The sequence below is a fragment of the Centrocercus urophasianus genome, unplaced genomic scaffold (genome assembly GCF_019232065.1).
Source record: "Centrocercus urophasianus isolate 14NV4802_14NV808 unplaced genomic scaffold, USGS_Curo_1.0 seq_11, whole genome shotgun sequence".
NCBI classification, from domain to species: Eukaryota; Metazoa; Chordata; class Aves; order Galliformes; family Phasianidae; genus Centrocercus; species Centrocercus urophasianus.
Genome location: NW_024884253.1, coordinates 26,794,578 through 26,807,748, shown reverse-complemented (window position 1 = coordinate 26,807,748; position 13,171 = coordinate 26,794,578). Strand labels below are relative to the sequence as shown.

Sequence of the window (13,171 nt, the reverse complement as noted above, 5' to 3'; positions counted from 1 at the left end):
CTTCTATTATATCCTTCACCTCTCAGTACTGCTTTGCTGAATTCCTAGTGCACGTTCTCAATGCCTGCACTGTTCTGTGCTTTCACACAGGCATAAGCAGCAGTGCATGCTCAATAAAGCTATCAAGTCAACTCTGGACCAGATTTTAGAAAGCTGTCAGGATAATTAAGAGTCCCTTATCTCAGAGAGGAGAAGGCAGATTAAATAATTAACAACAAAAAAATCTGGTCTAATTTCAAATGGTATGAAGAAAAGAAAACCAGAAATGTTGGGCCTCTACGCCTCCATGAGAAGCAAAGTTTCGCTTTTCTTTTTTCCCCCTTAAGGTGTCTTGCTTTGTTTAACAGACAAGCGTCATTTACTGGCATACATTCATATCATAGCAAATCCTTATTTTATTTCTGCATTGAAATAATGGTCAGTTAATGGCAATTCCACGTAAGTTGAGACAGAACACAGCTTCCCACACTCAGGTGTACTTCCTAATGGACAGAGACATGGAAGTATCCAATCTTTCCAACATCTGCAAGTATAGAAACCCATCATTTCGTTTATCAAAACGAGCTAAGAAATGAACCTTTACCATACATATGTTGCTCCTTAGCTGTTGTACTTCTTTTTCTGAGATGACTTTGTGGTATTTTCTTTACCTTTTTTTTTTTTTTTTTTTTTTTTTTTTTTGGCGCAAAATAAATTTTAGCAACTTTAATATGTAGAAAAAAAAAACAAAGCTGAGCAAACCATTATCTTAACCATCTCTCAAATACGAGAAAAGGAAGCAAGAGCAGAACTGCTGGACTGGATCGTGTCCCTGAACAGGTACTACATGGAATCCTAGTGCATCTCCCAGCTCTTTACAGGCCTACCGCAGCAACGTGCGTGCTGGTCCAGCTGTTGCCCCTCCCTATGAACAGGAAGAGCAGTAAGAAAAGCCAGCGGACCCCCATTATATTCTTACGGATTTCCATCAACCGTCATTGCATTTCTTCCCTCCACTTTGGCAGTGACGGATCTGCTGGTGACTGTCCATTGCTGCTTCTCTTCCTCCAAAGGCTCGAAATCCAGTTTGGTACATGAGTTACTCTTTCCACTCTGCTGGTCTGTGTATGGTTTAAAAGCCTTCCAGGAGCAGTTTGTCCTTCAGGAAAATTCCGCCTTTTCTTTTCTCCTAGAAAGAAACAAACAAAAATCCCAACTCCTTCCCACAGCCCCTTTCCAAAAATATAATATCATCGTGATCATTCGTATCAGGAGAATTATTTAGCAGTCTCCAGTCTTAGTTACAGCTTTTGTTGAGTAAACTGTAGCTTATATGACTCCGAAGTGTTTATTAGAAAGCTTTCAAAAAGAGATCTTCGTTTCAGGAAAAGAAAAAATGTCCAGTTTAGCAAATACAGATGTTGGCAGCAAAGAGACTGCAATGGTTAAAAATAACCCAAAGGAGCAAATAGTTCAGAGAGTTAGCAAGGAATTCACTTTTCCTTTTTTTTTTTTTTTAAAAACCAACACAGAAAAACACTGATAGCTGCTCTGGTGTCAATACTTCGTAAGACAGAATTTTGTTGTGTGTTCTTGGTTTTGCTTTTTATTTTTACTTTTTTTTGCTCTATTGCTCCACACAGGTTTTAATTAGTGCTTCTCCTTGGCTACAAGTGCTTCACTTGGAAATACAAAGCTCTCTTTGTTAAAAAAAAACCAAAACAACCAACAAATCAAAAAATAATAAAACAAAAATCCCAACACCACATCACTGGAGGGAAACGGGAAGTGATACAGTGCAGGTGTAGCAATCTGGTCCTGTCGTTGTCCTTCCCCATCCCTAAATGCTCTGCATAACTTTGCTCTTCAGTCGATGAACCTTTGGCAGGCCTTCTTCCACCGGCAGGCAGTGCACCACATATCTCTGTTCTCCATCCCATAGACCTTCCGACACTTCTTCCCCTCCCCTCTCGGCTTCCTGTCAGACAGAAAGGGAAGCTCGTTAACACTACGGTTTTGCAGCTTGGCCTCACCTCCCCAGGTCAGGACAGTGAGTTCAGCAGATGGCTGAGCACGCCTCACTTTCTAAGAGACTGCGGTGCATCTGTGAGCTGACCAAGAGCGATGAAGCAAGCAGATGCATGGCAAGGCTGAAGCCTTTGCAGCAGCTGCTGAGCCTGCCCCCTCTTCCAAGGCTAGTGCACAGCCCTTACTTCAGCCAGGCTCAGCTTGGTCTACATTCGTGTTACTTTAGCCACACGCAGTGCCAAGGTGTAATGGACAACCACAGCTATCCCACAGCACAGCCAGGCTCACACTGCACACGAGTGCTCTCTGCTGTAGTGCTGCGCTACAAATACATTGCCCAGTGCACAGCAGCAGACCTTGGCTGTAGGCATGCAGCAGCTATGCAAAAGAGAGGAAGAGCTGCCAGCTCTTAAGTTTGTACATCCTTCCTGCTTGGTTTGCTGAGCTCACAGACTGAACAACATCCAGGCAATTAAAAACAAGTTTCAGCCCTCAGCTGCAACATGTTCTTTACTATGAGAGTGGTGAGGTGCTGGAACAGGCAGCCCTGAGGGCTTGTGGATGCCCCGTCCCTGGAGGAGTTCAAGGCCAGATTGGATGGGGCCCTGGTCAGTATTAAATGTGGAGGTTGGTGGCCCTGCCTGTGGCAGGGGGGTTGGAGATTCACAATCCTTGAGGTCCCTCCCAACCTGGGCCATTCTGTGATTCACGTGTGTTCACGTGTGCTCTTTTCCTCCCTGAAACCAGCAAGGCAGGCAGTACCTGCTTTTAAAGCCACCGTGATTGTCAGGTATTCCATCCTACCACCATACTTAAAGCTCACAAGAGAATTGCAGAAAATGATGAAGATAAATGTTAAAATACTACTCAACACATAGCAAACCTGGGGAGCAATCTACAAGGAGTGACCCAATGCTCATGACAGCAGAGCTGCCAGACCTACAGTCCTTAAGTCAAATGAGTGTACAAACACAACTGTTTAATACCTGCATGAGATACTGCATGGCACACAGGAGCTGCCTTGTGATTATTCTCTTGCATATTTATGAGTTTTTTTATTACTGACAATAAGCACAGTCCATGAATTGGGAACATCCCAAGTTCCATTTATAGCACTTGTGATGATCCAAGAGTCACACTGAAATTGAAAAGCATAAAATCTTCCTAGCGCTCTCTGTTGTCTTTTTAGGGTTCAGTCACCTTTTAGGACTGTGAGAAACAAAGAGTTTCTTTACTAGAAGAAATACAGCATTGCAGTTTGATTTTTTTTTTATGCAACAGCATTTCAGAGAAAAAAGCAACGAAGTTCAAGATGCTTCAAATGGAACTGTGGATCTGCATACCACTGCTTTACAGGGGAGTTTAGATGCGCATCTGAACTCCAGATCTACCTGGCGTAAGGCCTGCAGTTCTCCTTCACAGTCTGTGCCCTTTTCATTCCTCGACAACTCATTTTTCCCCTGAACTTTACTTTTGGTGCTCATGAAAAGCGTGGATACGTTATCCCGAAATGTCCCAGTAAGAAGCTGCCTGACAACTGCAACCACACTTGGTGCTGTAGTTCTTCTTTTTCTGTGGCCACCGACATCTTGTGTACTAAACACCCCCCAAAGTCTGAAGCTACTGGTCTGTCAGCAGGAGCCAATGGTCCCATACCTCAATCCAAACGCTACTCTGGGTGGTGATGAAAGAACTGTGTGGGACTGCTTCTGCTCTCCACTCCCGGCAGGACGATTGTGAGTTGGTGAGACCTGTGAATACAGACAAAAAGGTCACTTATGAACTGCATGCAGACATGAATGCAATAGAAACACACCTTTAAATCTACGGTAATCAAACTGCTGCTGTTTGTCACAGATAGAACCGCTTCCAGAAAAAGTAATTCGTGATACACAGTGGCTGAGATACCAAGGAGAGGTCAGTAAACAGCATACAAACACAAATAATTTAAAGGTCTGAAGAAGCTGGAGGTGTAAATATGTACATGATATCAGCTCCACGTTGCTTTTCTCTGTCTAGTCACCCAAGCAGAGTAAGCCAGAGTACAGAGCGGCATCACTTAAGATTTGGGGGAATACAGCAAATGCATGCATTCATGCTTTTTAAGACTCTGAAAGGCTCTTATTAAAATTCTCCAGTTTAAAATAATTACAAAAACAGACCTCAGCCTGTGTTCAATGAATACTAATAATCTCTTGTGAGATGAAGGGATTTTTTACATTGCTCTAACCTGTGACTCTTGTGCAGGGACAGCTTGGGAGAAGGGAGTTTGCTGCAGGCCAGTTACAGTGCAGCCCCCCAGGTTTCAGTGGGAGTGCAAGACAGTCCTACTGATCATGGCTGCTAACAAGCTGCACTGAATTAAGTCCTTTACTACGCACTGTAAGCCTTCTTGGTTCAACAGCCCTCTTGGCATGCACGACACACTCATCCTACCCCCACACTGCTGGTAACACGAAAGAATTTGTAGCCTACATACTTTTGTAAATCCATACCTATTTTTCACTTCCCAGTGGTTTGTCACCAGCCAAAAAGGTAGCCCAAAGCTATTTTAGAAAATTGCCTGTAACTATTATGGGTAAGACAGAAAGTAATGACTTGGAATTACCCTCTTAAGTTCCCTTGCTTGCTGTGGACATGCACCTAACCTCAGGGGCCAAATACATACAGAAAGGCATGCACAGTGCTCAGAGCAAAGCATGTATTCCACTGGCTCTGTCACAGGCTGGTTGTATGTAAGCCTTGTGTGAGGCAGAGAAGCTCCACTGTATGACTACTGCTTTCCAAAAGGAGTTGCACTCATTGCAAGGGTGAGAATTAACACAGCCCTGCTTTTGTAAGGCAATATGTCATTTACTTAAAAAAACACAAGCGAAATGCAACTTTCATTTAATATGCAGTTATTTAGCATCACTTTGTATTTACATCTGCTCTTACCACACATCACTTCCCACTACAGGCAAGGCTTTCATTCTTAAATGATCTCACTGCTGATAGAATATAAAAGTGTGCATGAACTTAAAAGGTTGGACTGGTTAGTTGTTTTTGGCTGGCAGCCCTATAAATATTACAAGGGCTGCTCCAAAATAAATGCCTTTCTAGCTGAGAACGTGCTCTATCAAATAGTATCATTGTGCTCTTTGTATCTGTTGGAGTTTCCCTGGAAATAAATAGGAGGCATTACTGCGACCTACGTAGCAGACACATAAAAATCAGTTCATATGGTTCCCAGAGTGCTTTATTATTCTGCTATCATCAGCACTTCCCGAGGTTTTTGTACTGGGATTATTTCTGAATCGTACCTACATCACTGCTATCTTCACGCAATTCTGTGAAAGTGATTTGGCATCTCTTGAATTCCCTTGAAAAGAGTCAGCTCTAAAGCTAGGGTTCAACGTTGTTGCTTGAGCAAGCAAACTCAACACACATGTATAATCCTGTCGGCTTATGTGTGTGATTTACAGTGTGGATAATTGCACTTTTAGATTCCCAACACTACTGGCACCAGTTTCTGCTACTCCGCAGAAGGAGCCAGTTTTGTAATTGCTCTGTATCAACCCCATTGTTGTGAAATCAAATACTCGAGGAACTTCACAGATAGCACGCTCTGTCGAGGCGCTCTTGTTCAAATTGCTGACAGCATGATGTCTTTCACTGTGAGCTGTTCCTTGATAGAACTTAATAAATATTCATTGGCAGAGCACAGCGTAATTGATTCAGCCACTTTCATTTTTTATCAGACCTGCAGGATACCACAGTCTGAGAAAATCTCCAACATTTGCCAAAGGTTGACGTTAAGAAGCTTTGGAGATTCACTTGGTGAAGAAAAGGGAGGGAAATAGCATCTGTTATCACCATGTCTAATATTCACTGGTGGTAGGACAAAAAGCTATATGGATCTTTAAATGAGCAATGTGTGTTATGCAATACATTGTAAAAATTCAGAAGGCACAATATTAAATGAAACACTATCATATGAAGGGAGTTCATGACTAGGGAATCTTAATTTATAATAAAAAACGCTTTCTAATAAAAATCAGAATAAATTTGATATATATTTATTTCTCCTTGTTACATAAAAGATCTTCCTTTATTGAAGGCAGTGATTACGTTTGTTCTTAGCACTCACCATGCGAGGCAGTAGACACCTAATCCCTCTGAAGCTTTCATTGAGGTTTTTACCTCCCCCTACAGTATCCACACCTATACTGCTTCACGTTTAGGACTACTGGAAACCTATGTTTCAGCAAACAACCAATTTCTGCAGTTCTGTAAGAAAATACGGCCTCGTACATTATCCATCTATGTGAAGGAAGGGCCAGAGCTGACTTTGCATCCAATACTTCATTAAAACGTTGTCACGCTGCACCACGTATTAATATTAAAAGTAATATTAAAAATACTTTATGTATTACATGCATTGTTTTGTGCAAAATTACAGAACTTTCTGCTGTCAGTAGAGGCTACATCCCTGTAGCCTACTGGGGTCAGACTTCATACTTTATTTCTTTCCTTCTGCTGCCTTTCAACTATACTTCATCTTCAGAGTTCATTTAGATAACAGCCCTGCTGCTTGGTTCCAATTACCCTGTTAACATAACCACTGCCTTGTTAGTTTTATCTCCAGCCTCATAAGCAATCTCTTAGTGGCAGAAAAAGCAGCATGCAGTGACGGCTTCTGCACCTCCCCGAACATTCTTTCGGAAATGGGTATTTTAAAAAACATACTATCAATCCTGTTCTCTGCTTGTGGTCACCAAGACAAAAAAAAAACAAAACAAAAGAGAAAAAATACTGTATTGCATTTAAGAGATTGGCAAGAGGGCTACAGTCAGTCACACAAGCAAACTGGGGCATAACGTGACTTGTTTCTTTTCTGTACCTGTTCTGTTAAAATCACTGCTGTTATGAGATACTCTGAAAACACAAAAAGTTCTTCAATATTTTTTTTTCCTTCTTTTTTTTTTCTTTTTTCTTGTCATTCACTTACTGGGATGCCGGTGAAGGTAACTGGAGGCGACTGCCAAGAGATGCTAAAGCTACTGCCATTGGGAGTGAATTTAGTTGACCCTGGAATGTTCACTGGAGGAGTGGCCTGTTTGAAAAGAAAATATTATTCCAGTAAAAGAACCATTCATTTTCCAAAGCACGTCAAGGGATCTTTTACTCCTTAAAACTGTAAATCTGCAGGAGAGCTTCAGAGGTGGAAAAAACCTTCACAGTGCTGACAGTGACAAGCATTTTACCCTGTTGCTGAGAAGGATAATCACAGATAAGCCAGTAAGGAAGGAACATGTTTATATACTGCTCTTGTTAAAACCCTGTTTGGAGGAAGATGATAGCTCTCACAAGAATCCATGCAAAACCTTTAAAACCTGGGTCTGGTAGAAAAAACATGAACTCAAGTACCATATTAAAAAAACAACCCTGTTTTAATAATGCCAGTTGGCAGCAAAAAAAATAGTACAAATGATTAACCTACCCACAGTGATAAACAAGGTAGTATATATACTGGTGACAGCAGGTTAGAATAACTGAAGATTGGATGGAGAGGACTTTTGGACAACAGCATTAACAGTAAGGGTTGGCCATTTTTCATTCATCAGACAAATGTTTCATCCCAATTAGAACAGCTGCTCTTATTAAAAACAAGAAGCTTGGGATTCAATGACAGCCGAAGCTAAAGCAAATATCTGAAGGTCGCTTTCAGTACAAAGAACTCTCACCTTCCCTCCATCTGGCTGTAACACCCAGTAATACCCGGCTTGCAATCCTCAACCAGCTCAGCTTAGGATTGTTTGGTATTTTTCATCTTATGTCTTCCCTCAGTTTTTCTCACTTGGCTTTGTGCCCCCTGGAATTCCTTTCCTCCATCATTTTACATCCCTCTTCACTTGACAGAGTCAGGAAATTTGTAACCTCACATTACCTCACATTTACTCTGTCTGGCAGGAGTGCGACAATTATCAACACAGGCTTCCCTTGACTCCTGAGATTCAAGCTTTCATCCCCCCCAAAAAATAAAAGACTTCTTGATTAAAATTTACAAAGAATTTGCTCTTAAAAATGAGCTTTCTTTTTGTCTTTCAGTCACCTGAATCTCACAGCAACACAAAGCTTTTATCTAAGTAGAGATTGTGTTTGAGGCTGCTGGAGTCACCTAACTGCTTCCCTGAACCACTCTGAAGAGAAGGAGCGATGACAAACTGCTATCTGATTGTTCCCATTAAAAATATTCTTTGGAGCAAATTGCTGAAGCAATTCTCTGGAATCTCTCCAAGCAAAAGAAACCAAGGCCACTGAATGATTCCATCTATTGCAGCTATGCTCCCAGTGCTGCTGAGGCTGCAGTTCCAAGAGGTTAAATACAGACACATCAACTCGTCGAGGAAGCACATGTCTGCTGGGTTCAGTGAAAGAGAAAAACCTCACTGAAAGGCAACAGGAAAAATACAGTAACTCCACGTGGTGGGGTGCCTCCCCTGGTTGGGTTGGAGACTTGAACACTGCATCCCACTGATCTGCTCCACATAAGCTGCTTCTTTGGCAAAGAAAACCTGAACGGGAACTGGAACAGGGACCTCAGTTCAAGAGAATGCCTTATGCAGTATGCACAGGGTCCTTCCTAACTAATAAAATGAAGTACTCAAAATGGAGCAACGTGACAAGGAGGCACTTGTAGGGTTCAGGCACATGCAGTATGATACCATGGAATACATCAGTCCAAATCCAATTCAAGCAGTTGAAACATTTCAAACAGAATTTCCTTAATCAAGTGTGTTATTCAAAGGCTGGAAAAAAATGGAAAGGGCTGGCATATCCTTTCTCTGCTATATAAAGGAGGATTGAGTGAGCCTTCATACAGCAGGAAAGAACATGGCAAAAAAAGCCCTACAAATAACAGACGAAGCGAGCATCCAGGATCTGGTACCTCACTATGGGAGAGGCAGGGCTTAAGCGAGACTGAGAAGAAAGTCCTTCTCTTAGCTGGCTTCATCAGTCCCAGGCTGCTGCACTACCTGATGCAGCTCCCACCTGAGGTCCCAGACTTCCACTCATGCTTTCCAAAGTGCATGGGAGATCAAACTATGCTGTTCCAGACAAACAACAGAAGGGTTTTATCTGCACAATGCTGTATACAAGAGTTACTGCGCCTGACAAATTTAAGAGTTCAGTTCTCCAGTGCATACGCAGGTCATGGACCACACCACTTCAAAGTCTCAATTCGTATTTTCTCATATGACATCCAGACCAAAACATACCAAATTTTAGTGCACTTTCCCAATTAATGCCATCTGTCTGAACTCAGTTGGAAGCTTTTTGAACAGCACCTTGGATACGACTGGAGTTTTCCCATTTGTAAAGAATTATCTCTAAGAGCGGGAGGGTATCACATACGTTCTTTTCATTTTTCCTGCTCTACTTCACATACGCAAACTGACATCTCATGCTGCACACAGCAGAGGAGAGGAATTGTTCCTAGCATGTTTTGGGTACTTGCTTCCAGACATTCAGTATTAGCAGAGCTAACACTCTGGGAGGGATTTAGCTGACTGATAGAGATTGTTTACAATGCAGGAGATCACACGAGAACACGTCACCTTAGGCGTTTCTTATGGTCATTGGAGAAATAACTGAGTAGGCAGTGGAATAAAAAACACAGAGCAACTCTTCTCAACATGAAGCATGCACCTGTACTGCTCAGGGACACGATTTAGCAGAGGGTTGTCAGAGTTAGGGTAGTATGGTTAGGTTGCAGTTGGACCTGATATCTTGAAGATCTTTTCCAACCTGAGCAATTCAATGACTCTACACACGACTGGAAGATTGTACCCAAAAGTCCACTGGCTGTGGTGAGAGCAGAAAGAACTAACCCAGAAGTGGACATATGGTTCAAATGAAACAAGCCCCATTAACTGTTCTTGCTCTATGAAACTCTCTGACTCACTAAAAGTAAGCTTGGCTTTTCAAAATCTAAACACAGTATTTAGACATCTTCTACATTAATGAAGTCAGTGCAGTGAGTGGAGCTCACCCTCAGCAGCATTACCTGGTAAGCATGGTCCGTGTGTACGAGGTAGAGGTTGGTAGGAGCTGAGCGGCTCAGAGGTGTCATCAATTTAGTCTCAGTTTTGGCACAGGAAGTTTCAGGACGGATTGCGTCTTGGGTGGGAAAGGAAGGAGGAGATGCTAAAGATGGAGAGACTGGCGAAAGGCTGCTTAGGCCATCAGCTACTGAGTCCGTGTTGAGCCTGATTTCTGTGTAGTAAAAATCCTCCTCTCCGTCACTGTAGTCAGATTCTCCTACGCGTCTGTATCAAGAAAAAGGAACTGATCAAATGAAAGCAAGAGCCTTAAGCTGTATTTTAAGTTCTAGATGCATAAGCAAATATATTCATGCTGTCAATTAATTAGTATTTCCAGTTTTAACTCTTCCTACCTTATCAGAGATCTGACCCTAGGGAGGAAAAGAAAATTATCCAGTCTGAAGGGAAAAGAAGCACAAATTTAAACTTTATTTCTTCTGATTCTTTGACCTTGGACTTGATGTTTAACTTCTATGCCTCAGCATAAATATCAAGCAGTACTTGCTTCCCATTGCTGACTATTGAAGTTAACAAGAATCTCAAAGCACTTTAACTTCATAAATGACAAAGCAGCCACAAAAGGGCATTTAAAGGTAACAAGCACGGGCAAGATAAACCCTGCTAACCTAACAGGAAATAAGTTATTATCTTATCACTAGTTTCTTAAGTCAAATATCGTTTTGGACACGGTTTTCTGTAACTTTCCGTGGCCTAATAGAATAGCTGCTCAGTAACAGTCTCACCATGCGACTCACTCCAACATGGGCACAGAAAGGACACTTAAGGGCTGGCTTGCCCATGCTGGACTGTCTGGTCCTAACCTTCAGATGCAGACTTACTGAGGGAGGAGTTGCAAGAGGCTTGCCTGTCCCTGCATCCCCTGGCCACACCTGCTGTGTGCTAGACAACAAATGCTGGGCATGAAGCAGCCCAGTCACAAGCAATTATTCCTGACAGTCTACACATTATCAGGAACTCCCAAACAAACCACTATTGTAGCACATTCCCAACACTCACATTGTTAAAATTCAACCTCACAGCTCATACATGACTTTTTTTGTCCTGAATCTTCCATATGGGAAGCTCTGCTGTTTACTTCTCCCTGCCTCATGCCATTCAAAAGATGTCCCAGCAGTACAAAGGACGAAGCAAAAAGAAGATAACTGCATTTTGAAAGAGATTTTTTCCGACAGCTTCAGTCTTTGGAACTTGAGCCCAACACCGATTACTAGCACTGTTGCACAACACCCCAGAGCTCCATGCCAGACTACAACTCGCAGCCACTTTTAATTTATAAGCACTGGGTAACACAGACTTATACAACACATACATCTGCATAACCCTCAGGTGAGGACCAAAAGAAGGGAAATGAGAAAAAAGATTCAATTGCATATGCATGTAAGGCAACACCTGGACACCCTTCCCCCTTCCACTGCCATGATGTCCAGACTGTCTCCCAGACTGCCTGCTCACTAGCGCTGTGAGGTAGCACTGGGTCTCCATGTAATTAATATATTAAACAGCTAGGTCACTCAGTGAATTGCACAGGAGATTTTAGTTGAAAACTAAAGCTCTCAAAAAACCTCATGTCATACAAGATTCATTAGCTTTTGCTTCTAGTCCAAATAAACACACATGGAATTAGCAGCTTGGTTTCATTTTCAGTTTTCTTAATTGCTTTGACTCAGAATGCAATTCAATGTGAAACGAAACTGGAAAGTACTCATGCAGCACCATGAAACCTGCCATCTTTCACCCAGCTGCAGACTGGACATGACAAGCAGGGAGCAGGCATTCCTGGAAACAATTCTCCATCAAATGTTTCTGAGCTGTGCTGCCGCTGGGGGAAGCACAGTGTGATCACAGCTTCTTGTGACCTTCTAGCAAAGTTCACTAAAGCTTGGAAAAGAAAGTGCTTTGCTTTTGGAAGAAGTTCCTGTTCACCTCTACACATTGCTCCTCAACTACTCCAGAAACCTTTGGATCTTAGAAAAGACAGGGATAATTCAGTCATCTCCCAGGCAAAGCACAGCAAATCCCTTTGACTTCTGAAGGCAGCGGTCTCTTACCCGAGGTGGATGGTCCGTATGTGTTTCTGAATCCCTGCAGCTGTGCTCAGTACCTTTCCACAGTTTTTCCACAGGCATTTGAACATCACCTTCATTGAGTTCTGAAACAAGAGAGCAATGTATTCTTAGTCACAAGGAGGACAGAAGAAGGAGAAAGCAACCCCAAACAAGCACAGACTTATAAAACAGTCGTATCTGTAAGCCGAATCAATCGCTGAATGCCTACAGCCTCTAACTCCCCATTTCTAACACTGCCATGTCTCAGCTAACAGCACAATCCCACTGGGTTCTACAAAGTGCAGAGAAAGGAGTGGCCTGTGCCCAAGCTTTACCTCTCCCTGCTCTCTGGCACGGCTTGTTGTTAATTTGCCCATTCCACCTTCAAGTCCCTCAAATGAAACCAATTTTATACATTTCTGATTTAAAATGTTAATGCCTAAATAATTGGGGCTTCCCCAAAATCATTTTCTCTAATACTACAGAATGCATTATTTCAAAAGCTACACGTAGGATTAAGTAATTATGTCCAGATAACATTCAATTAAAAAAACAAGCATATCCTTAGAGACGAGCACATGCTTCCTTTGTGTCTTCAACAGAAATCAGCCTCGTGATTGGTTCACTTTGGATCATCTGGAATTGCACTTGAGTACATGATAAATTTCAGCATTTGCTATAAAGATAACAGAGTAGGACTTCAAAAAAAATCTCAGCTGCTGGCCTGTCAAAGCAAAAGCTGATTGCAGTAATCAGCTTAAGAACCAACAAATCTCCACCAGCCACACGACAACATGAAGACTACACTTCCCACGTACCTCACAGGAGCTCCCCTATGGCATCCCCAACACCAGGCGCATCTTTATGAACACAGAGCGGTTCAACAACTCCCTCTGATTAGATGGCAAAAACAATCTATCTCTACTGCATTTTTAGCTTTACTGTCCATGCTGGGAATGTGCAAATTTTAGTATAACCCAAAGAAATATCACAGGGCAGAAATACAGAACA

At 42.2% G+C, this 13,171-nt stretch overlaps 1 protein-coding gene across 3 annotated transcripts in view; it reads right to left on the bottom strand.

Moving 5' to 3' along the window:
* Nucleotides 1–375: 375 nt before the first annotated feature.
* ZNF704 (zinc finger protein 704) overlaps nt 376–13,171 on the bottom strand; it is a 79,516-nt gene continuing 66,720 nt past the window's right edge. For all 3 annotated transcript variants that reach the window (XM_042839922.1, XM_042839920.1, XM_042839921.1), the window contains exons 5-9: nt 12,164–12,264; nt 10,058–10,319; nt 6,998–7,102; nt 3,664–3,758; nt 376–1,957 (exon numbers count right to left, since the gene is read on the bottom strand). In XM_042839922.1, coding sequence (XP_042695856.1) covers nt 1,846–1,957; nt 3,664–3,758; nt 6,998–7,102; nt 10,058–10,319; nt 12,164–12,264 — 675 coding nt within the window. In that variant the 3' untranslated portion in view covers nt 376–1,845. The remainder of the gene's footprint in view (nt 1,958–3,663; nt 3,759–6,997; nt 7,103–10,057; nt 10,320–12,163; nt 12,265–13,171) is intronic.